The sequence below is a fragment of the Xenopus laevis genome, chromosome 1L (genome assembly GCF_017654675.1).
Source record: "Xenopus laevis strain J_2021 chromosome 1L, Xenopus_laevis_v10.1, whole genome shotgun sequence".
NCBI lineage: Eukaryota > Metazoa > Chordata > Amphibia > Anura > Pipidae > Xenopus > Xenopus laevis.
In genome coordinates this window covers 223237387-223259949 of record NC_054371.1, presented here as the reverse complement: position 1 = coordinate 223259949, position 22563 = coordinate 223237387, and the positions used below count along the sequence as shown (strand labels likewise).

At 44.0% G+C, this 22563-nt stretch overlaps 1 protein-coding gene across 2 annotated transcripts in view; it reads right to left on the bottom strand.

The window, feature by feature from the left end:
- Positions 1 to 11796: 11796 nt before the first annotated feature.
- ctif.L (CBP80/20-dependent translation initiation factor L homeolog) overlaps positions 11797 to 22563 on the bottom strand; it is a 129433-nt gene continuing 118666 nt past the window's right edge. For both annotated transcript variants that reach the window (XM_018267003.2, XM_041570246.1), the window contains 3 exons: positions 18949 to 19104; positions 14949 to 15002; positions 11797 to 12472 (listed from right to left, as the gene is read on the bottom strand). In XM_018267003.2, coding sequence (XP_018122492.1) covers positions 12257 to 12472; positions 14949 to 15002; positions 18949 to 19104 — 426 coding nt within the window. In that variant the 3' untranslated portion in view covers positions 11797 to 12256. The remainder of the gene's footprint in view (positions 12473 to 14948; positions 15003 to 18948; positions 19105 to 22563) is intronic.

The following is a 22563-nucleotide window of genomic DNA, read 5'->3' as shown; positions in this document are numbered from 1 at the left end:
AGGGCAGTATAAAACAGGGGTGTCCAAGGCCCACCAGGGTTGCTGCAAGGCCCCCTACCTCAGTTGTAGGCTCCAGTTTCTTTGAAATGCAGACCCCCCAGTCATGTACAGCTTGTCTTACTTCTCTCTTGGAGCTGTGATTAGGGAGGGGGGCAGCACCCACAGTTCTGTTGGTGATCACAAGTTGGTGGGCAGTTACCGTGTGTGTATATATAATATGTATAGCAGCTACTCCTCTGCAACTGGTGTTTACACTGTATGAAAGCTGGTGGGTAACTTCACCAAAACTATAATATGTACACGACACAGTAATCCATAAACAAACAATCAGCTGCTCACTACCGGATGGCGTCCTGCAATGAGATGTGACTGTCGGTGAGTAGATGCAAGTGTTGCCTGAAGCAAATACACTCTGGAATGTACAACTAGTGCTCCCCAATGCTGAATGTCACACGGACGCTGAACCCCAGACATGGTCTTGTCTGGTCCTGGCGGGATACAGGGGAATATACTGGCGGGATACAGGGGAATATACTGGCGGGATACTGATACAGGGGAATATTCTGATGGGCCCTGGTCATGGTGGGACTCTGCAACTTTCTAATATTAACAATATTAGACATAAAACAATGAATATGTCACATTTACAGACATTTCCTTTAATATTTCCTGATGAGACAGCTTGGATCTCTATTCGAAGAAAGGGTTGGGGGAATTCAGCAAAAAAATACCGGCCTTCCTATTTATTTCGCTATTTTCCCTATTAATAACATTGGGATCAGCCATCATTTTTACCGACCAGGCGTGTAAAATACCGGCCAGGTGGCAACCCTACCTGCAGCAGAGGCTACAAAAGAAAGACTGGGTGATCAGTCCAACACTGCCCCCAGGTGATATTTAACTTTCATATTCAGTTGTACACAGTTTTGCACATTGTTGCACACTAGCTTATTCACAAAGGGCCTAATGATGCAGGTCTGTACATACCTGAAGGCAAGGGCAGCAAACACACAAAGTGTATCTCACATAGTATTAACAACCACTGGGATCAGAATGTTTACTCCTTATAATGTGCATTAGTGTCTCTTACGGTTCCCCTTTCTGTGGCAGAATGGGGGTGAAAATCTCCAGGTACTTTCCTAGTTAAGTTCTCTGCTTCCTCCCTGCCATAGACTCAGCCCTGTCTGCCTGTATTATATTATATGTATTATATTACTGTATATGTATTATATTATATGTATTATATTACTGTATATGTATTATATTATATGTATTATATTACTGTATATGTATTATATTATATGTATTATATTACTGTATATGTATTATATTATATGTATTATATTACTGTTTATGTATTATATTATATGTATTATATTACTGTTTATGTATTATATTATATGTATTATATTACTGTATATGTATTATATTATATTTATTATATAACTGTTTATGTATTATATTATATGTATTATATTACTGTTTATGTATTATATTATATGTATTATATTACTGTATATGTATTATATTATATGTATTATGTTACTGTATATGTATTATATAATATTATATGTACTGCATATGTATTATATGTATTATATTACTGTATATGTATTATATTATAGTCCTGTATATGTATTATATTACTATATATGTATTATATTATATGTATTATATTATACAGTATGTTTCATAGCCATATTACTGCTCCTTTAATATACACTGGGGAGTCAACAGTAATAAGCTGTGATACTTAAGCTGCTGCACTGTAACCTTTGCTTTCACTTTAATATTCTCTGTTCCAAATTCTTCTAAGGATTTGGACCCAATAGAGTGGACTATAAGCCATATCACTTGTGCATAAGTGCACTGCAATATAAAGTCCAGTTGGAATATCTTGTAACTAACACAGTGGCACAAATAACAAGCAGTCACTCCCAACTTCCCTCTTTAATTGCTCATTTAAAGTGTGCAGCCCCCTGAGGATGCTGGGAAATGTAGTTTACAGCAGCACAAGGGCCGCCTCTTATAAACCTTTTAATCCTTTCTCTGACTGGCGTTCCCCTTGGAATGGGAAAACCCTAATTATTTTTTACGCGGTGAAAAGTCACTGTACCGATACTCACAGTTACACTGCGGCTCATTAATCAGAATTGTGCGAAAATGACACAATAGTTACGCCAACTGACCACTTTTATTAAAGGGGTTGTTCACCTTTAAATTAACTTTTAGTATGATGTAGAGAATGATATTCTGAGACAATTTGCAATTGGTTTTTATTTTTGTATTATTTGTGGTTTTGGAGTTTGGTTGCTAGGGTCCAAATTGCCCTAGCAACCATGCATTGATTTAAATAAGAGACTGAAATATGAATAGGAGAGGCCTGAAGAGAAAGACGAGTCGTAAAAAGTAGCAATAACAATACATTTGTAGCCTTAGAGAATTTGTTTTTTTACCCCTATTTGAAAGCTGGAAAGAGTCAGAAGAAGGCAACTAATTAAAAAACTATAATAAGAAAAAATGAAGACCAAATGGAAAGTTGCTTAGAATTAGCCAATCTACGGTATAACATTCTAAAAGAACCACCACTTTAAAGTTACTTGCAGCCAAAGTTGTTCCTTGCAACTCGTCGCTGGTTGCACTCAGTGCTAGTACATTCTGCCTATTGTTCCAAATTACTTGGTGAAGGAAGGGGTCACTAAAGCTAGTGGAGAAGCGGACAGGGGTGTGGTTGTCTGTGGCCCTCTTTTTCTCATTGGAGTTACAGTCTACTTGTTGACTAATGGGTCAAAAATAGGGGCCCCTGAGGGCAAGGGCCATGGATCACCTGACCAGAAATACTGCAGCTCTAACTGTAACAGGAAGGGATCACCTGACCAGAAATACTGCAACTCTAACTGTAACAGGAAGAGATCACCTGACCAGAAATACTGCAGCTCTAACTGTAACAGGAAGAGATCACCTGACCAGAAATACTGCAGCTCTATTTGTAACAGGAAGAGATCACCTGACCAGAAATACTGCAGCTCTAACTGTAACAGGAAGAGATCACCTGACCAGAAATACTGCAGCTCTAACTGTAACAGGAAGAGATCACCTGACCAGAAATACTGCAGCTCTAACTGTAACAGGAAGAAGTGTGGAAGCAAAAAACACAACTCTGTCTGTTAATTGGCTCATGTGACCTAACAAGTATAGTTTGTTTTGTATGTTTGAGTGCACAGTGAATCGTATGATCTCAGGGGGCGGCCCTTATTTTTTAAAATGGCAATTGTCTATTTATTAAATGAATGGCGCATTCTACTAGACAAGTATATTATTATGAAAATGGTTTATTGACATGAAGCAGGTTTTACACATGGGCTGTGTTATCCAATATCTTTTTATAGAGACCTATATTGTTTGTGGGGTATAGTTTTCCTTTAATTGTAAGGGGCCCTGTGATTCCCTATGGTGACCCTGCAGCCACCTTCAAGTTGTAGTAAATGTAATGGACTTCACAGTTCCCCTTTATAGATCTGGTCAGTGGCGTAACTAGAGGGGCCCGGCCCACTCCGATCTAGGGTTGCCACCTGTCACCTGGACAGCCTAGTTTTTAGAACGGCTGCCCGGGTGAAAAGTTCCTGTCTGGATTTCCAAATTAGGAAAACCGGACAGGACATTGAAGTGAATGACATTGCGATCAGCCAATCACTGCTTGGCATGTCATCAGTCCCGCCCTGATATCACCTGCCCTGCCTCCCACATCAACCCTATTTCAATCCCCACCCTCCTGCCTACTTCACATCCCACCTCTGCCCACTCCCCACCCTGACTCCGCCCACTCCTGCTCGACTTGCAGGTAAGAGAGCAACTGGAGTGGAGGGGTTTTTTCATTAGCTATAGAGGAAGCCAACCCCCCCACCTTTCCCCCGGGTCTGCTTCCTCTATAGTTAGGCCACTGGATCGGGCATAGAAGTGCTTGAGTGCATATCTGTAGTCACACACACAGCAGCCCTGTACCAGAGAAGCTTACACTCTAATTTTCCTACCACAGCCTAGAGTTCTGCAGCCGATCTGGTGCGGGTACCAGACCGGCAAAAACCTGTGGTACCCTGCGGGTTGTAGGTAGAAGTTTCAGGAGCTGGTATAGATGAGGGTCTTCTCAATAGCGAGGTTTTACCCCTTTTTTTTCCAGTTTCCAATGACAGCATTTCCTGTTTCTTGATGGTCAGCGGGTCGCGGATGGGGTTGTGGATAAGGTACTTGCGGGTCGGGTATAGGGTTGCCATCTTTGTAAAAAAATTTATCGGCCAGCTGTGGGGCGGGAACTAAAGGGGCGGTCTATGATGCAAAAAGGGGTGGAGCTGTGTCACAAAGGGGCGGGACCACATACCGCGAGGGCAAGATGAGGAAAATAAGGTACGTTTCCGACTGGGGGCAAGGCCTTTTCTTAAGGGTATTACAAATTACTGGCAGCCACATTGCCTGTAAATTTGTAATACTGGCCCCGGCTCTGGCAGGTGTTTTACCAGCTAGGCCGGGTGGCAACCCTAGTTGGGTAGCGGGTCCAAGCAGGTAAGTGTGCAGTTTGCGGGTTTAACAAATTGGTTCCGCGCAGGACTCTACCACAGCCACCAACACACACACACAAACACACACACTAGGGTCCATTCCATCTGCAGCCCCACCATTCCCAAACCCATTTCCATATCAGAACAAGAACCCAAGTACCCCTGCCCCCTAAAAGGGAAAAAAAAGTGCGAGTGATGGATGTGGGTATAGAATATATAGGCTGAAGCATTTATTACTCACATGATGGATGAGCAAACACTGTGTCTGAATATTTCATGAGCAGACCTGGCTGAGCAGCAATACGGAACTATAGGGACCGTCTGCCCATTCTAATGGTTTCCGACCCATTTTCCTTTCCATTACAAGTACCACGCTGAATAATTCATTGGTATTGTCCCACTTTAAATGCACCTTTAAAAAAACCACAATAAATACAAGTATTTCTGTAAAATGGAAATACGGCTCCTGACCCGGGGGGGGGGGGGTCACGCCTTCACATTACCTAAATATATTGTGTCTTCATTTTATTTAGTAGCGAGGTGATACAATAAACGTCCCGTCCCATCCGGAAAGGAGGTTAGAGACATCGAATGGAAAATATACATTCAGCTTTCTCAGGAATGGGATGATGGGGACAAAAACATGGCATAGTGTGCCGTATACCTTCAATAAAAACACTAGCCCTCCATTTGGTATATGAGCCCAGCCCTGTCTGACCAGCTCAAGGTGCCCTTCTCACCAGCGGAAATCATGATCCTCATCCCCACATCTCCAGCGCAGTGACAATCAGCGCACACATGGGGCAGATTATGGTTTTTCCGCCAGCGCCGCAATGGCACAAAAATCTTCATTTTCCCATTGGCAGGATTGTCACAACCCGTCTCTTTTTGCAGAGTCTCTAGCTCAGGGCATCAACAAAGGCTTTGCAGGATTATTAAATCGAGGTGGCATAGGTTAGGGTTCTCTAACACATTGCAAAATATCCTTTTATTTTAAAGGACTTGTTCAGTGTAACAATAAAACTGGGTAAATAGATAGTATGTGCAAAATAAAAAAATGTATTGAATATAGTTAGTGAGCCAAAAATGTAATGTATAAAGGCTGGAGTGACTGGATGTTTAACATAATAGCCAGAACACTACTTCCTGCTTTTCAGCTCTCTTGCTTTCTGATTGGTTACCAGGCAGTAACCAATCAGAGACTTCAGGGGGGGGGGGCACATGGGTCATATCTGTTGCTGAACTGAATGCTGAGGATCAATTACAAATTCACTGAACAGTTATGTCCCATGTGGCTGAAAAGCAGGAAGTAGTGTTCTGGCTATTATGTTACACATCCAGTCACTCCAGTCTTTATACATTACATTTTTGGCTAATTAACTATATTAGAATTTTTTTTTTTTACACAGCCTATTTACCCAGTTTTTATTTTTATACTGAACAATTCCTTTAAACATTTTATAATGAACCAAATTAGCCTCCCTTGATTGGCAGCCCATGGGCGCTGCTAGTACCCCACTAATATCAGACTTTATGTGGAGACAGACAAGAGAGATTCATTGGCATCGCCCGTAATGAAAAAACTAAAGCAAACCGACAACATGGGCTTAAAGCTACTGTCCCTACTTATTCCCATAAATACCCAGTGAGCTAAACTCTTCCTGATCAGTTATTGTCTGGGAATTACTATGCACCGCATATGGTTTATTAAATCTGTGCCACCCCCTCGTTGGATTTGTGACGCAGTCAGACCTGTTTGTACAGAGCGATGCTTTCCAAGAAACACAGGCGGAGCTAATGGCAGGGATTGTAACGTCGGGGATTAGATTGTAACCAGTACAGCCCTTTCTATTACCATTTCAATCCATCACTACTCACACATTTATATCTGCAGAGCTTCCATTGGCTTCAACAGAATAAGAACAAGGAAGGAGCCTATAGCTGGACAGGATTTCCGGCTGGTGTCTAAGCTCCATGGATAATGCTTAATTCTGCCCATGCACTGTGCCAGTCAGTGTATAGGGCATCAGCAGAGAAGATAAAGCTCCTCTTAAATTCCAAGGGCTACTAAGACCATTAACTGTATGTTCAAAGGACTAGACAACCTGTAGCCCAATGGGAGCATTTGCACCTACTTTAGGCCAACTTGTTATTAATTACATTCTTACATTTACGTGCCAGACTAACCAGTAGCCAATCAGAACATTAGACCATTCACAGGGTCAGTGCAACCTGTAGCCAAACAGAACATTCACAGGGTCAGATCAACCTGTAGCCAATCGGAACATTAAACCATTCACAGGGTCAGTACAACCTGTAGCCAATCGGAACATTAAACCATTCACAGGGTCAGTACAACCTGTAGCCAATCGGAACATTAAACCATTCACAGGGTCAGTACAACCTGTAGCCAATCGGATGTAGAAACAGGAATCACTGGCACTCAAAGGCAGGTGCAAACAGGGACAAGCCCTTGTGTGTTTATTTAGCAGAAAATGCAATGTTTCGGGGTAAACCCCTTTGTCATTTGTCAAGGGTTTACCCCGAAACGCTGCATTTTCTGCTAAATAAACACACAAGGGCTTGTCCCTGCTTGCATCTGCCTTTGAGTGCCAGTGATTCCTGTTTCTACGTCCAGTAGGAGGGGGCCGAACCCTCCATCATCGAGCACCAGGCATTCTACTTGTAGGCCAGGGTGTGCGAGCAGACCCTGCATTCTGTAGCCAATCGGAACATTAGACCATTCACAGGGTCAGTGCAACCTGTAGCCAAACAGAACATTCACAGGGTCAGATCAACCTGTAGCCAATCAGAACATTAGACCATTCACAGGGTCAGATAAACCTGTAGCCAATTGGAACATTAGACCATTCACAGGGTCAGAGCAACCTGTAGCCAATTGGAACATTAGACAATTCCCAGGGTCAGTGCAACCTGTAGCCAAACAGAACATTCACAGGGTCAGATCACCCTGTAGCCAATCAGAACATTAGACCATTCAAAGGGTAAGATCAACCTGTAGCCAATCAGAACATTAGACCATTCACAGGGCAAGATCAACCTGTAGCCAATCAGAACATTAGGCCATTCACAGGGTCATAGCAACCTGTAACCAATCGGAACATTAGAACATTCACAGGGTCAGATCAACCTGTAGCCAATCAGAACATAACAACATCCCCAGGACAGGCTAACCTAGCCAATTAGAACCCATTAGGCCTAGAATCAACTTATAACAGTTGCACTAGTTCTACAAAAAGGCTACAAGCCGGAAACAAATAAGAGCATTGGGTCTTTGAACAGGCTGAACCAACCTGTAACCAAGTGGAGTATTAGAAATTCATAGGATTAGCCAATTAGAACTTTAGAGTCTCCAGATAATAACTGCCAAACTCCTTATATAAAGCCTCTTTGTGAAACGAAGACCCAAAGTATTATCACATGGACCTATCAAAAATTAAAAAGTCATACGTGCACAGTTTGCTCCGGGACTAGCAACCAGATTTCATTTCTCTTTATCTCAATTACAGCAAGCCATTAAATGCAAAATGCTGATTGGCCGTTATGAGTTACAAGGCATGAAGCCTTCCTTTTCTTATGGGTTTTTCCCATGAAAACACACAATCTATGGACAACAAGCGAGATCACAAAAATAAAAGTGATCTCTCATTACACAATGTCCCAATTGCTCAGCTGGAATCTGAGAAACAAGTTACTTTCCCTTAAGTACAAAAGGACTCCCACCAGCCATTGTGACCCGCTAATCCCGGAATTTGAATCAACCACTCGGCTGATAATACCCTGGGGCCTCTAGCTAGTGCCACTGGTGCAATGACAATTATGGGATGGGCATGGGTGACTGTTGTAAGGTGGCATTCTGGGACTGGCACAGGGTGGATGGCATATGGTGGGAATCATGGGAAAGCAAGGGTGACTGTTTTAAGATGAGACCCCCATGACATCACTGTTGGCATAAGGAAAGGCTCCCTGCTATAGGGTTTACCTTCAAGTATCATTGTGACGTCAGCACTCATTGTTGAGGGTTGGCCATAGTCCAGCCATTGGGTAGCATGTTAGGAGCTGGAGCTCGATAACATTTCAATAATCTCCATAATCACAAAGTTTTCTGAGGGCCATAAGACTGGCCTAAGAGCAATGGGCATATTTATGAAAATTGACCAAGGTGGCAATACGGAGACAACAGGATGAGATGGAGACAGTAGAGCAAGAGCACAACAATATATTATATAAATGCTGCCCAGTTTTTGGCCCTTCCATAGTTACAGCTGAAGGTTGGTTGGGGAGGGGGTGTTCTGGGGGCTGAAGGGCCACAGTTTAGAATCTGTTCTCCTTGAGGAGGAGCTTAAAGCAAATTCCATCTCTGCTCACAATAATAACAATGATAATAATAATGGCCAAAGATTGCAGAGGATCATCCCAGTGATCTTGCTCTCACGTCAAGGCAAGTTTCCGGGTGCACATTCCCAGCTCAGGATGAGTGAGGCACAGGAAGGCACCCTGCCTTTCCCCTCTTGTCTTTGGAATTCGGCCTTTAATAAGCAGCGGCCATGATTTAGTAAGTAGAAGATCAATAAAGAAAGTAAATAAGGAAATCTCCCAGCTCTGACATCATTTCCCCATGGCTCGTCAGGAAGCAAGGCTGCGACCCGGCACATTCCTCGGCCGCCAATCAAGAGCCAAACACACTTCAAAGTATATTTACTGGCAGACAATGTTACCCGGGACGGGGGTCCCTGCTGGGCATTGCACAATCCTTGGCCTTAAAGCTCGGAGAAAGAACGACGCTCCTGAGCTCCCAATGCAATGCTACTATAACTCAGCGTTGGCCAGTATGCAGGTCTTTTATATTAGAGCTGGGCTGGGAGAAAGAAAGTCGCTCCTGAGCTCCCAATGCAATGCTACTATAACTCAGTGTTGGTCAGTTTGCAGGTCTTTTTAGTGATGCGCCTGCTCTCACCCCCCTTCAGCCCAGGGTTCTACTCCTTTAAATGGTGTGCAGGGGAATGCTGGGACATTGGGAATGACAAGGCACTCAAAGGAATAGTACCCCGGGCTGGTGCACTTTTCCCTGAAAGGAGGGGGGGGTGCCTAATCAACCCCCCAGTGAAAAACACTTGACTTGCCCTTTAAAGGCAAAAAAGTACTGTACATTTCTAGAACTCCCAGTCATGTAGAGTTTCAGCTTTGCAATGTGTCACAGTATGGATCCACAGAAACTACACCTCCCAGCATTCTCAACCAGCTGAGAGTCATAGAGACTGCCGGGTCCAACCGAAGTCCCCCAACTGGTTCAAGGCCCAATGACCTAGGAGACAGCACCACTCACCGACCCCCTTGCTGAAGTCCAGAGTATGAGCAGTCAGACAACGGCTGGGCCATTAAAAGCAACAGGAGGGTCACGGACTGCCAATGTCTCCCCCAGTAAGTGGGTTAAAACAAAAATGGCTCCTTCAATGCCTTAACATCAGCCCTCAGATCTCAAGCTCAGCTGAACTACAACTCCCAGAATCTCTGGACAGTTGTTAGTGCTGTTGCTCAGGTCCAGAGATGGGGCCCCTGGCAATGTATTAAGGCTGGGGCCCCTATTAGAGGAAAGGGGGAAAAAAAAAAACATTCAGGGATGTGAAACCTCCAGCCTTCTACCTGTTGTTGCACTACAACTCCCAATTACCCATTAACAGCTGGAAGGGCTCAGGTCGGATATTCCTGATGCACGAACTGGAAACATATGATATTTACATCCCATAGAATGAGCAGACAAACGAAAACACTGGAAATGTGCAACAATAAGCAAACACTGTAGGGAAAAACATGGATTCAGGCTGACGGCTTTTACACCTTCTGCAGCCAGCAGCAATACGGTACTGATCCCATGATGCTCAGGCACCACAGGAGTTATGTATACGTTATTATACTCAGTGATGTGCTCATTAAAGGGCCACTATACCTTCATTGCCATGGATTTAATGGCACAACTGAATGTATATAACTTGTATCCCCCCAAGCTTCTGATAAAGGTGGCCATACATGGGCAGATTTAAGCTTCCGATTTGGGTCCTTTAGACTGATTCAGCAGCTTATCTACGCTAAGTATATGGCCACCTTAAGGTAGAACTGGCTCTGCTATCTCTCTGGCAGGCTGGCTGGTCTCCCTTATCACTCGCCAAGGACTTTCTATAGTAGTATAAGGGCATCACAGGGGTTGAAAGCTGTAAATGTCATTCTTCATAGGAGGGACTAACCCATACCATAGCACAATTCAGCAGGAACAGCCCCCATAGTCTGTACAGAGAGATCCCATAAAACTATGGCAGCATAGGTATTCCCTGTACTAAGCACAATTCAGCAGGAACAGCCCCTAAGTTTGCTCATAGTCTGTACAGAGAGATCCCATAAAACTATGGCAGCATAGGTATTCCCCTGTACTAAGCACAATTCAGCAGGAACAGTCCCCTAAGTTTGGTCATAGTCTGTACAGAGAGATCCCATAAAACTATGGCAGCATAGGTATTCCTTGTACTAAGCACAATTCAGCAGGAACAGTCCCCTAAGTTTGGTCATAGTCTGTACAGAGAGATCCCATAAAACTATGGCAGCATAGGTATTCCTTGTACTAAGCACAATTCAGCAGGAACAGTCCCCTAATTTTGCTCATAGTCTGTACAGAGAGATACCATGCAGCAATGCCAGTATAGGTATTCCAGTATACTGTAGGGGTATAGTGGACCTTTAAAAGGGCAAAATCACCTTACAAATAACTTTTTTTACTGTGATGTAATAAAAATAAATATAATTGGTCTTCATTTTTATGATTTTTGAATTAACCTTTAACTCTCCAATTTTAAACAAAAGTCTGGTCGCTGGGGGGACACATAATGCCTCTACCAATGATCCATAACAAGAAGGGGGCCTGACAACAAAGATAAGTCATTAAATAATGAGATTAATTATCAAGCTTGCCAATGCCCGGGGTTCCTCCAGCAACCAGATGGCTTTTGGCGAGAGGCAAATCATAACCAAAAAAAAAACCAAAGACCAACTGCGATCTGCAGCAAGTTAAAAATCACAAGATCCCATCGCCTTGTTGCACAACTGAAGCGGGTGACACGTTGTTAGTGGGACACTATATCAATCCTGCCCCCCTGGGAACCTCGTGAAAGTTTTGGACTCCCGACTCCATCGTAGCGATGTCTCGCCTTCCTGGTATTTCCTCCGCCATCTAAAATAAAAGTTCTCTGTCTCTTTAAATGTAACAAAACAGTGCAAATGAAAAATACAACCCGTGCAATGTTGTATCATCGCTCCAAGGCTCTGCCGGTCCCCCCCATAACCTGCCGGCTGAATATAGAGAATTTGGGGCCCTGGGGTCGGCAAGAGACATGTGAGTGAAGCGGAGAGCTGTCACAATCACGTGTAACCAATAGCAACCACATCTCTGCTGTGCCCACAGTGATAATGCCCGGGGGGGACGCGTGTGCAGTGGCAAGAACTGAATGAAGGAGAGGAATGTTCATTGTCAGGGGGGAGGACAGGACTATAAAAGAAATAACCCCCCCCACCTCCTCATACATGCTGTGTTCTGTCAGCGCTGTCTCGTCACTATCTTATTTAAAGAGACGCTGACAAGCCATGTCCCCAAAGGGCCCATCCTGGTGCATACGCAGCTCTTGTCCTGCCCCCCGTCAGCCCGTGAGTTTCTGAATGGTTTTATTGTAGTACTGTGTGATGGTCGGGGTCAGGGGGTTCCAGCTGTTGGCGTGCAGCTCTATGACCTCAAGGAGGAGCGAGCGCGTCAGCATGGACTCCGAGGGGCACAGCATCTTGTCTCGCGCCGTCGCCAGGAGCTCCGACATCATTTCGGGCAGTTGATCTTCCAACAAGCGACCCGCGCTCTGCAGCTGTCAATAGAGAAGGGGAGTCAGTAGGCAGAATATTCACATTCCAAAACTTCTTTATGCCTTTATGTATAGAAGAAAAGGTCTATTTACCAATACGAGGTGCTCAATGTTAGCTCTGCTGCAATCACCAGCTTCCTTATTATACACACAAAAATAGGCACACGCCATTCAATGCTTCTGCAAAAACTCCATTTATAAACAGTGCACCTGGGCAGTAAGACATGGCAACCAATCAGATTCCTTATTATACACCAATCAGCAGTAAGACATGGGCAGTAAGACATGGCAACCAATCAGATGATTGCTTTCAGTGCACAACCTGCAACTGGCTAAAAAACAGCTCATGACTGATTGGTTGCTATGGGTTACTTCGCAGGTGCAAATTTGCCCATTGTTTATAAATGAGTCCCCAAGATTTTTCTTTTAATTAAGGTGAGTTCCCAGCAAACGTTTCGGGTATGAGCCCCTCCATCAAGAGTTTTTGCAGAAGCATTGAAGGCAGCACATTCAGTATTGTTCCATCAGCTTGCTTGTCCAATGGGGACTAATCAGAACCAGTATGAGGGGTACTGCACTTAGGGGCCCCAAGTCAGAAGGTGCCATAAGAAACATAAAAGTTTGATTTACAGGTTCTGTTGTGGGTGTGGCTTGAAGAGTGGGTGGAGATTGGGTGGTTTGTGGGTGGGGTTAACAGATGTGTAAAAGTGGCCATAGACGCAAAGATACTATCGTACGAATCGAGGATTCGTACGATTTTCGGATCATGTGTGGAGTGTGCCGACATTTTTCGTCCAGCGGAGATCGGTCGTTTGGTCGATCGGACAGGTTTGATTTTGACCCGACCGATCCCGCCGGAGCCCATTGTGCATCGTAATCGGATCATTCGGCCGTACGTTCAGATTACCCCCGATATAGCCATGCTCGTTAATGGCATATTGGGGAAAGATCCGCTCATTTGGCAACATGGCCTTAAAATGGATGGCTACGGGTTGTGTGTTTTTATTTTTCATTGGAGCCTAAGGTTGGCACCTTTTCTGGAAAAAAATACAGACCTTCCTATATATTTATCTTTTTTCCCTATTAATAACACTGGGATCAGCCATAATTTTTACCGGCCAGGCCGAGAAAATAGCGGCCAGGTGGAAACCCTATTGGAGCCCCGTTCTACTTCTTGGCAGGGTCAACTTGGTAAGACAGGGCCCTGTAACTCCTGATGAAAATAGTATGAAAATAGATTATTACCTACATCTACTGTTATTATATAGTGAATAAATGACCCCCTCTTGTAAAATATAAGGATACGGAAGGCCGAGTGGTTTTATACAGGTCATGGAACTCTGAGGTGACTTCTAATATTTTGCAACAGGGGGAACTTTATTAATTATAATACACACGTTTCAGTGATATAATTGAAATCGCGCGCCACGAATTCCGGGCATCCTGGGGGGGGGCCCCGGCTGCACATCCTGTGCCAGGACCCGCCCCCCTCGACTTACGTTACTGGTATTATAATGAATAAAATACCCCGTTGTATAAAACAATTTCAGTGAGTCATGTGACAGAAATGACATCACTAAGTGCAGATGATAACCAATGACATCACAAAGCACCATTTATAAGGATATAATTTACAGGATATTCATGTATTTAATACACAGGAGCCATGAATATCCTGTAAATTATATCACTGAAACTTGTGTATCATAATAAATAAAGTACCCCCTGTGGCAAAATATTAGAAGTCACCCTGGAGTTTTATGACCTGTATAAAAACACTCGGCCGATGGAAGGCCTCGGTAACTTATAATATCCTTATATTTTACAAGAGGGGGTACCTTATTCACTATATATGCGTATGCGTGTATATATAATATATATAGGTGGGGCAGCCATATTGCTTGTCTCTAACGGCTCTATTAACTGAACTACAGAACTCCTAGAGGCTTATTTATTGGCAGGGGCTATAATTATTATTTACAGTATATAGTGCTAACATGTTACTAATTGATTTCTACAGATTACAGGACTAGGACTAATTTACCCAGCATGATCCCCTTGTGGAATTGTCAGCCGGACTCGAGGCTTGGCAGCAGTAGTTCCCACTCATATGTTAATAAAGAAATGTGCCCTCATATCCTGCTGTGTCTGGATACAAGGCAAGGTGTAGAAGATAATCACTGCTTAAAAAATAGTATTGGTTGTAGGTAATAGTCTCTGTCTACTGTATGCTTTCTGGTTGCTAGGTGTCACTGACCCTAGCAACTGGACAGCAGACAACTCGGATATCAAGTGCAAAGGTTTGCAAATCTCCTAGGGCCGTGGATGTGATTCAATTCCTACAGGTTTGTATGGGACCTCATGTGACCCAATCATTGGGCTGGGAATCAGTAGCCCAATTTATCCAAGCTATTGGGTGGCGTAACCAGTCCAGAAGCCACTGATCTGGTGACCTTGCCAACAATACATTTGGCCTCACCTCCATCGAGCAACAAAGCACAGCGTCCTCCTTCACGTCCTCCGACTGCAACAGCTAAAAGACAATAACATTGGTCAGTTTCACTCACGTGCTCCAAATTGTGAACAGTTCCTGCTTGTTGCTTTCAGGGGCCACTTAAAATGTCCTCTATCACTGGCACACAGATTGGCACACAGGCAGGAGTAATAACCTATCGACACACTGAAAACATGGCATCTGGCTGGCAGGGAATACAGGGATGGGACAGGTTATCCAGAATGCTTGGGACCTGGGGTTTTCCAGATAACGGATCTTTTGTGATTGGTCTGTGTGCTGCCTAGGGTTGCCACCTGGCCTGTATTTTACCGGCCTGGCCAGTAAAAATGCCAGTTGATACCAATGTTCCAGTTGATCCCAATGTTATTAATAGGGAAAAAACATAAATATATAGGAAGGCCAGTATTTTTTTCCAGAAAAGGTGGCAACCCTAGTGCTGCCTCAGAGATCACCTGACCAGAAATACTGCAGCTCTAACTGTAACAGGAAGAGATCACCTGACCAGAAATACTGCAGCTCTAACTGTAACAGGAAGAGATCACCTGAACAGAAATACTGCAACTCTAACTGTAACTGGAAGAGATCACCTGACCAGAAATACTGCAGCTCTAACTGTAACAGGAAGAGATCACCTGACCAGAAATACTGCAGCTCTAACTGTAACAGGAAGAGAACACCTGACCAGAAAAACTGCAGCTCTAACTGTAACAGGAAGAGATCACCTGACCAGAAATACTGCAGCTCTAACTGTAACAGGAAGAGATCACCTGACCAGAAATACTGCAGCTCTAACTGTAACAGGAAGAGATCACCTGACCAGAAATACTGCAGCTCTAACTGTAACAAGAAGAGATCACCTGACCAGAAATACTGCAGCTCTAACTGTAACAGGAAGAGATCACCTGACCAGAAATACTTCAACTCTAAGTGTAACAGGAAGAAGTGTGGGAGCAAAAGACATAACTCTGTCTGTTAATTGGCTCATGTGACCTAACATGTATAGTTTGTGTGCACCAGGAATCATATGATACCAGGGGGAGGCCCTTATTTTTTAAAATGGCAGTTTTCTATTTATAATTACCCAATGGCAAATACAACTAAAAAGTATATTATTATGGAAATGGTTTATTTACATGAAGCAGAGTTTTACATATGAGCTGTTTTATGCAATATCTTTTTATAGAGATCTACATTGTTCAGGGGGGTATAGTTTTCCTTTAAGGTCAGGCCAGTTAGCAGGGCCAATGACTTCAGCAACTGTCTTCCCGGTTCCTGCCAGACTGAAAGAAATGGAGACAGGGGTCCGTCTGGGGGTTCTACAGCTGCTCATCCGTGTGGCACTGCTCATCAAAACGAGACACTGCAGTAGCCCAACCACCTGCCAGTGTTCGTCTGACCTCTGGGGTGCAGGGAACTGCTGACCCCTCTCCCTCATCATGGGACACCGGAGAGGCAGAAAATGTCCCAATCCCAAAAAGAACAATAGGGACATCATTATGTCTCTTTACAGAGTCCCATAGACAAATTACAAGGAGAACCAACTGCTCCATCTGCTCTACCCATTTATGGGTTTGGGGGGGATGGTTTATTTACTATATTGTCTTTGTTGGGGGTTTTATTTTTCTTTAAGTTTGTAAAGCCTTAGTGGTTGGACTTTTTCAGTTTAAGCCCCCCTTGGAGGTCCAACCTTGGGTCTGGAATTTAAGAGAATGGTGCAAAACTTCAAAAAGGACAATTGTGAGATTCTTCAAAAAAGAAAAGCGTGGCTACAAAATTAGTAAAAGTAAAAAAACATTTATTTGGACATGAGGGACAAAAGGCCTAATGCGTTTCGTGCCTACACTTACTCACAGCCTATAAGTAGTTGCCCCAGTAGGCACGAAACACGTTAGGCCTTTTGTCCCTCATGTCCAAATAAATGTTTTTTTACTTTTACTAATTTAATAGCTACACTTATCTTCTTGGGTCAGGGACCCTAATAGCTCATTTATCAGAGATAAAGGAAAATATCAGGGTATAAAAGGGGAATGGCATTCTCCGAACTGTTACTTAGTCTGCCGCTGACCAAAGCACCACAGGTGGCCATAGATGCACCGATAATATTGTACAAAACAAATAAGATATTTGGTGCGTGTATGGTGGGAGAAGAGCCAACCAATATCGGCAGAAGATATCGGTCGGCTCGTCTATCGGGTTGGCCGGAAAGTTTTGATTGGGTGCCTTTAAAGGAACTTGAACATGGGCCATTGTTAGTGCTGAATCGTCAGATACAGATAGAATTCTATTGTTTCTCTATATCTGACCATTCAGCTCTACATGTGTGTATTGCAAAGAACTATCTTTCTTGGAAATATCTTTTCCAGGAAAGATCTTAATTGTTAGGTTTATGGCCACCAACAACACGACAGCTGGTATATGTAACATATTTACCCAGAATGTCATGTTGCACTGGTTCACAAGACGGCAGCTCATATTTATAAAGCCTAACAATGGACAGAGCATCTTTAAAATTCACTTTCCTTCTGCAGATTCAGGCCTGTTGAGTGCCAAGATGGCTGCCGGCCAAGCATCCAATCACAGGGGCCGGATGACGCATCCCTGTATGAGACGCATGTTGGTTCCCTCAGCTTGTTTATGAATGTGTTTAATCAACTTCCCAAATGTATTCCTGAAAGTCTGACAAATACTTAGCACTTGGGATCTCTCCAGGTTTGGATTGGCGTCTCGAGGGAAGGGAGGGGATCCGGGTGGGTGCCAGTTCCCTCGGGACACCTCCGTACTGAGCACACACTGTTACTGGCTCACAGCACTTGTCCTATCACTGTCACTGACATCACTTCATTTAGCTAATGACATGCTCTTTTGTTCTGAAACATAAACGGATATACAGAAAGCATTCGGCTGCCATACTAACGGCATTCAGCAACACTTACTATAGAATCTCAGCTGCCATAAAGCAGGACAGGACTACTGCTTACAATGGGGATCAGATGGGATCTGTGCAGCCACTGGGACAGAATGTTCTGTTATACAGATAGCTAGAATCTCAGCTGCCATAAAGCAGGACAGGACTGCTGCTTACAATGGGGATCAGATAGGATCTGTGCAGCCACTGGGACAGAATGTTCTGTTACACAGATAGCTAGAATCTCAGCTGCCATAAAGCAGGACAGGACTGCTGCTTACAATGGGGATCAGATAGGATCTGTGCAGCCACTGGGACAGAACGCTCTATTATACAGATAGCTAGAATTTCAGCTGCCATAAAGCAGGACAGGACTGCTACTTACAATGGGGATCAGATAGGATCTGTGCAGCCACTGGGACAGAATGCTCTGTTATACAGATAGCTAGAATCTCAGCTGCCATAAAGCAGGACAGGACTGCTGCTTACAATGGGGATCAGATAGGATCTGTGCAGCCAGTGGGACAGAATGTTCTGTTATACAGATAGCTAGAATCTCAGCTGCCATAAAGCAAGACAGGACTGCTGCTTACAATGGGCATCAGATAGGATCTGTGCAGCCACTGGGCCACAGTGATCAGGAGAGTTTTTTAAATAAAGATAATGAGCAAGTGACTCTTGTTTAAGCTCAGGTGTGGCTGAAGTTAACGGATAAGGAGGAGTTAATTTTAGGGTGGTGGCACACGTTGCGTTCCGGGGAGATTAGTCGACATGTCTCCTCTTCTTCAGGAGACTAATCTCCCCAAAATGCCTTCCCACCAGCTAGAATGTGAATCTGTGGCGGGATGGCACTCAATCAATTTGGTTTTCCGAAGTTTCCTTGTGACTAATCTCCCAAAAATCTTAGCGTGTGCCACCACCCTTAAGTGAAGTTTAACTGGGAGTGTAAGTTGATTATATACATTCCAATATTTTAATGTCAAATCATTTCAATTGACTTACGGGACCATGCCCTTGGAAGCCAAGCGAATTTAGTCAATACAGGAGAGCGGCCATTACCTCCCTAAGGCAGGTATAGATGGGACAGACGAGGACACGGAAAGGTTCGGCCGTATTACTCCTCATGGTGCCGAAGACTTCGCACAGGAAGGTGATGAATCCCAGCCAGCGTTCCACATCAGAGCGGTGCATGTCTCCCCGTACGGCGAAATCCTTCTGCAAAACACAGACAAAAATAACAGTCACTCGGGAGTTGCAAGACAGGGTTCTGCGGCCACCGAAATGAGGAAATATCTGCCTGCAAGTGGCAAGGTGACAGGAATCCGTTAAACTGCTTCTACTTTAGTTGCGAAATTAACAGAAAAAAAAGGTTAAAAAAGGGGAAACCAGTTAACCAGTGCGGTTATTTTAGTCTCGAAGCTCAGACAGTTGTCTCGGCCGCTATATATATATATATGTGTGTCGTATGGCTGAGGGAAGCTGCACAGACATTCAGGCTCCTTTATAAAGGGCTAAAAGTCACAATATTGCTGCCCCATGTACTAAGAACTTTCTACCACCCAGTCCCTCTAGAAGCTCAGTCCCCTTCTGCTCCCGGGCTTGTTAGGCCACGGAATACAAGGGGAGCTTAGAGTCCATGCACTTGTTCCCTAGCGAGTGAAGTGTAACCCCTCCTGCCCCAGAGGGCTCACAAGTAGGAGAGGAGATTAGAGCCCCAGGCACAAAGCCATTGCTCCGAGTGGCTCCAGAATGGAGATCCCCTCCAGCTCTGTGGACAGGTCACCCCCAAGGTGTAGGTGGTGGCAGGTCCGGACTGAGAATTAAAATAGGCCCTGGCATTTCAGACACACAGAGGCCCAATCAGCCCCCACCAGCCCACTAAATACTGACTTTCTATGGCACCTTATAGCAGCCCCTCTGGCATTTGCCAGAATCCACAGATTGCCAGTCCGGGACTGGGTGGTGGCATTAGAGTCCCATACATAAAGTGCTTGTTCTTAGACCCTCCAGTTGTGTGACCCCACTTGCTGCCCCATGGGCTTATTAGTACCGTGCCTTGTGCCTGATCTATAAAGGGGTTGTTCACCTTTAAATTAACTGTTAGTATCATGTAGAGAGTGATATTCTGAGACAATTTGCAATTGGTTTTCATTTTTTATTATTTGTGGTTTTGAGTTATTTAGCTTTTTATTCAGCAGCTCTGTTTGCGATTTCAGCAATATGGTTGCTAGGGTCCAAATTATCCTAGCAACCTTGCATTGATTTGAATGTGAATGAGAGACTGGAATATGAATAGGAGAGGCCTGAATAGAAAGATGAATAATAAAAAGTAGCAATAACAATACATTTGCAGCCTTACAGAAATGTTTTTTTTAAGATGGGGTCAGTGACTTTGGAAAATGAAGCATTTCAAATGCCACCCCGCCGACGATTTACATTCTAGCCGGCGGGAGGCAGTTCTGGGAGATGTCCCCCCGAAGAAGAAGAGGCGATGTGTTGCTGGGCGACTAATCTCCCCGAATCTGAGCGTGTCTCTGCTCTTAAGCTGCAAGTCACGGTTTCCTCAAGAGACCTGCTTATCTTAAATTGTTACAAAAGTATCTAAGTGCACCGGCCACATACGGGCAGGGGTCCCAAACCGCCGGTTGTGGGCCGTGGACGTACTTGAACTGGGCCGCTGAGTCTGAATTTGACGTGGGTGCATGAAATTTGATGCTGGTGCACCGGAATTTAACACGTCGCAAGTAGTTGACACCGGTCCCTGGGGCAAAAAAGGTTGGGGGCCGCTTCCCTAAAGCTGGCCACAGACGCAAAGATCCGATCGTACGAATCAATGTATGATCGGACTTACCCATCTCCCGACCTGCCACTAACCATTCAGATCAAATAAAGTAGTAAAAGAACAGATGAGCCGATGTTCTGCCCCTGACAGCAATCGTACGATAGACAAAGCCAGTGACAGTCTCCCACTGAAAACCGTACGATCAGCAATACACGCAGAGATATTACCTGTCCGATCGACCAATCTCCGCCGGACGAAAAATGTCGGGACTCTCCACACACGTTCCGAAAACCGTACGAATCCTCGATTCGTACGATGAGATCTTTGTGTCTATGGGCAGCTTAAAGGGGACCCGTCGCCCAAACCAAATTATTCCAAATCCTATTTTATCATGTTAGTCAAGCAAAATGAACTTTAATTACACTGTATACATTATTTGAATATTGTTTCCATCAGTCTGGGAACTCATAATTATAGCAACCAGGAAGGAGCCATTTTGTAGACATTGTTATTAAGGCAAGTCTTGTATCATCTCAGAATCTTGTTTGTGCACCAGAATGGGGGACCTGATGTCCATCCCCATGTCCTGGCTACACAATTAAATCGTTAAGAGAACTGGGGGAATATGGGGAGAGCAGTGACATCTAGGAAGTGCTGAATAGAAAGTGAAAGTAATTGTCTGCCCCGCCTCTATGCCACTGGCATAGAGGAGGGGCAGACAATATTTGATTGACAGCTGATATTTTTAAAAGAGTTTACAACAGCTATGAATGCTTTAATATATAAAAAGAAATTGGATTTCATATTTAATTTAAAAAGGACTTTTATTATACAGATTTTTATGTCTGGGTGACGGGTCCACTTTAAGGTGCCGACATGGCACTGGCTGGACCAAGAAAACACAATTAATGTATCAGCACTTTTATATATGAACAAATGCTCTGTTCCCTTACACACACACACGCACAACACACACACAAGCACACGCAACACACGCACAACACACACACACAGACATTAACATATTGAACCTGTGAAACAAGATATGGGCCACAGATGGGTGAGGAGGTTCATTCTGCTGCTGTTTATTCACAGATAACACAGACACGACTGCATTTCTAGGAAAGCACAAGAGACTCACAAGATAATGAGAAGAGATAAAACATTCCAGTCTGTAAGCCGTACAGATAAAACAGTTACTCTTGATCAACTTCCTTCCCTTCAAACCCTTCACATTCAGCCGTTTAGATAAGTTCTCAATATTATAAAGGGCAGAAGCTGGGAATGCTGGGATCTCCGTGCACAATCGATAGGATCTGAATACTTTGTTGTGAACACTAGCACAATGCATATATATATATATAGGGTGTATAATGGTTTTTCTGGATGACGTTTCCTTAAAGGTAAGGCCACACAAGGAGATTAGGGGAGATTTTGTCGCCTGGCGACTAATCGCCTGGTCTTTTGCGCGACTATCTCCCCGAACTGCCTCGGTGTTTTTCCCCATAGGCTAAAATGAAAAGTCGCCTGCGCTAATGCACACGCGGCGATGCTTTTTCAATAGTCGCCCAAAGTTGTCTCTATTGAAAACGCATCGCCGCATGTGCATTAGCGCAGGCGACTTTTCATTCTAGCCTATGGGGAAAAACACAGAGGCAGTTCGGGGAGATAGTCGCGCAAAAGACGAGGCGATTAGTCGCCAGGCGACTAATCTCCCCGAATCTCCACGTGTGTCTCTGCCCTTAGCATGTTATAGAATGGCTAACTCCAAGCAACTTTTCAATTGGCCTTCGTTATTTTTTTTTTTTATAGTTTTTGAATTATTTGCCTTCTTCTGACTTCAAACGGGTGTCACTGACCCCATTTAAAAAAGGAATGCTCTGTAAGGCTAC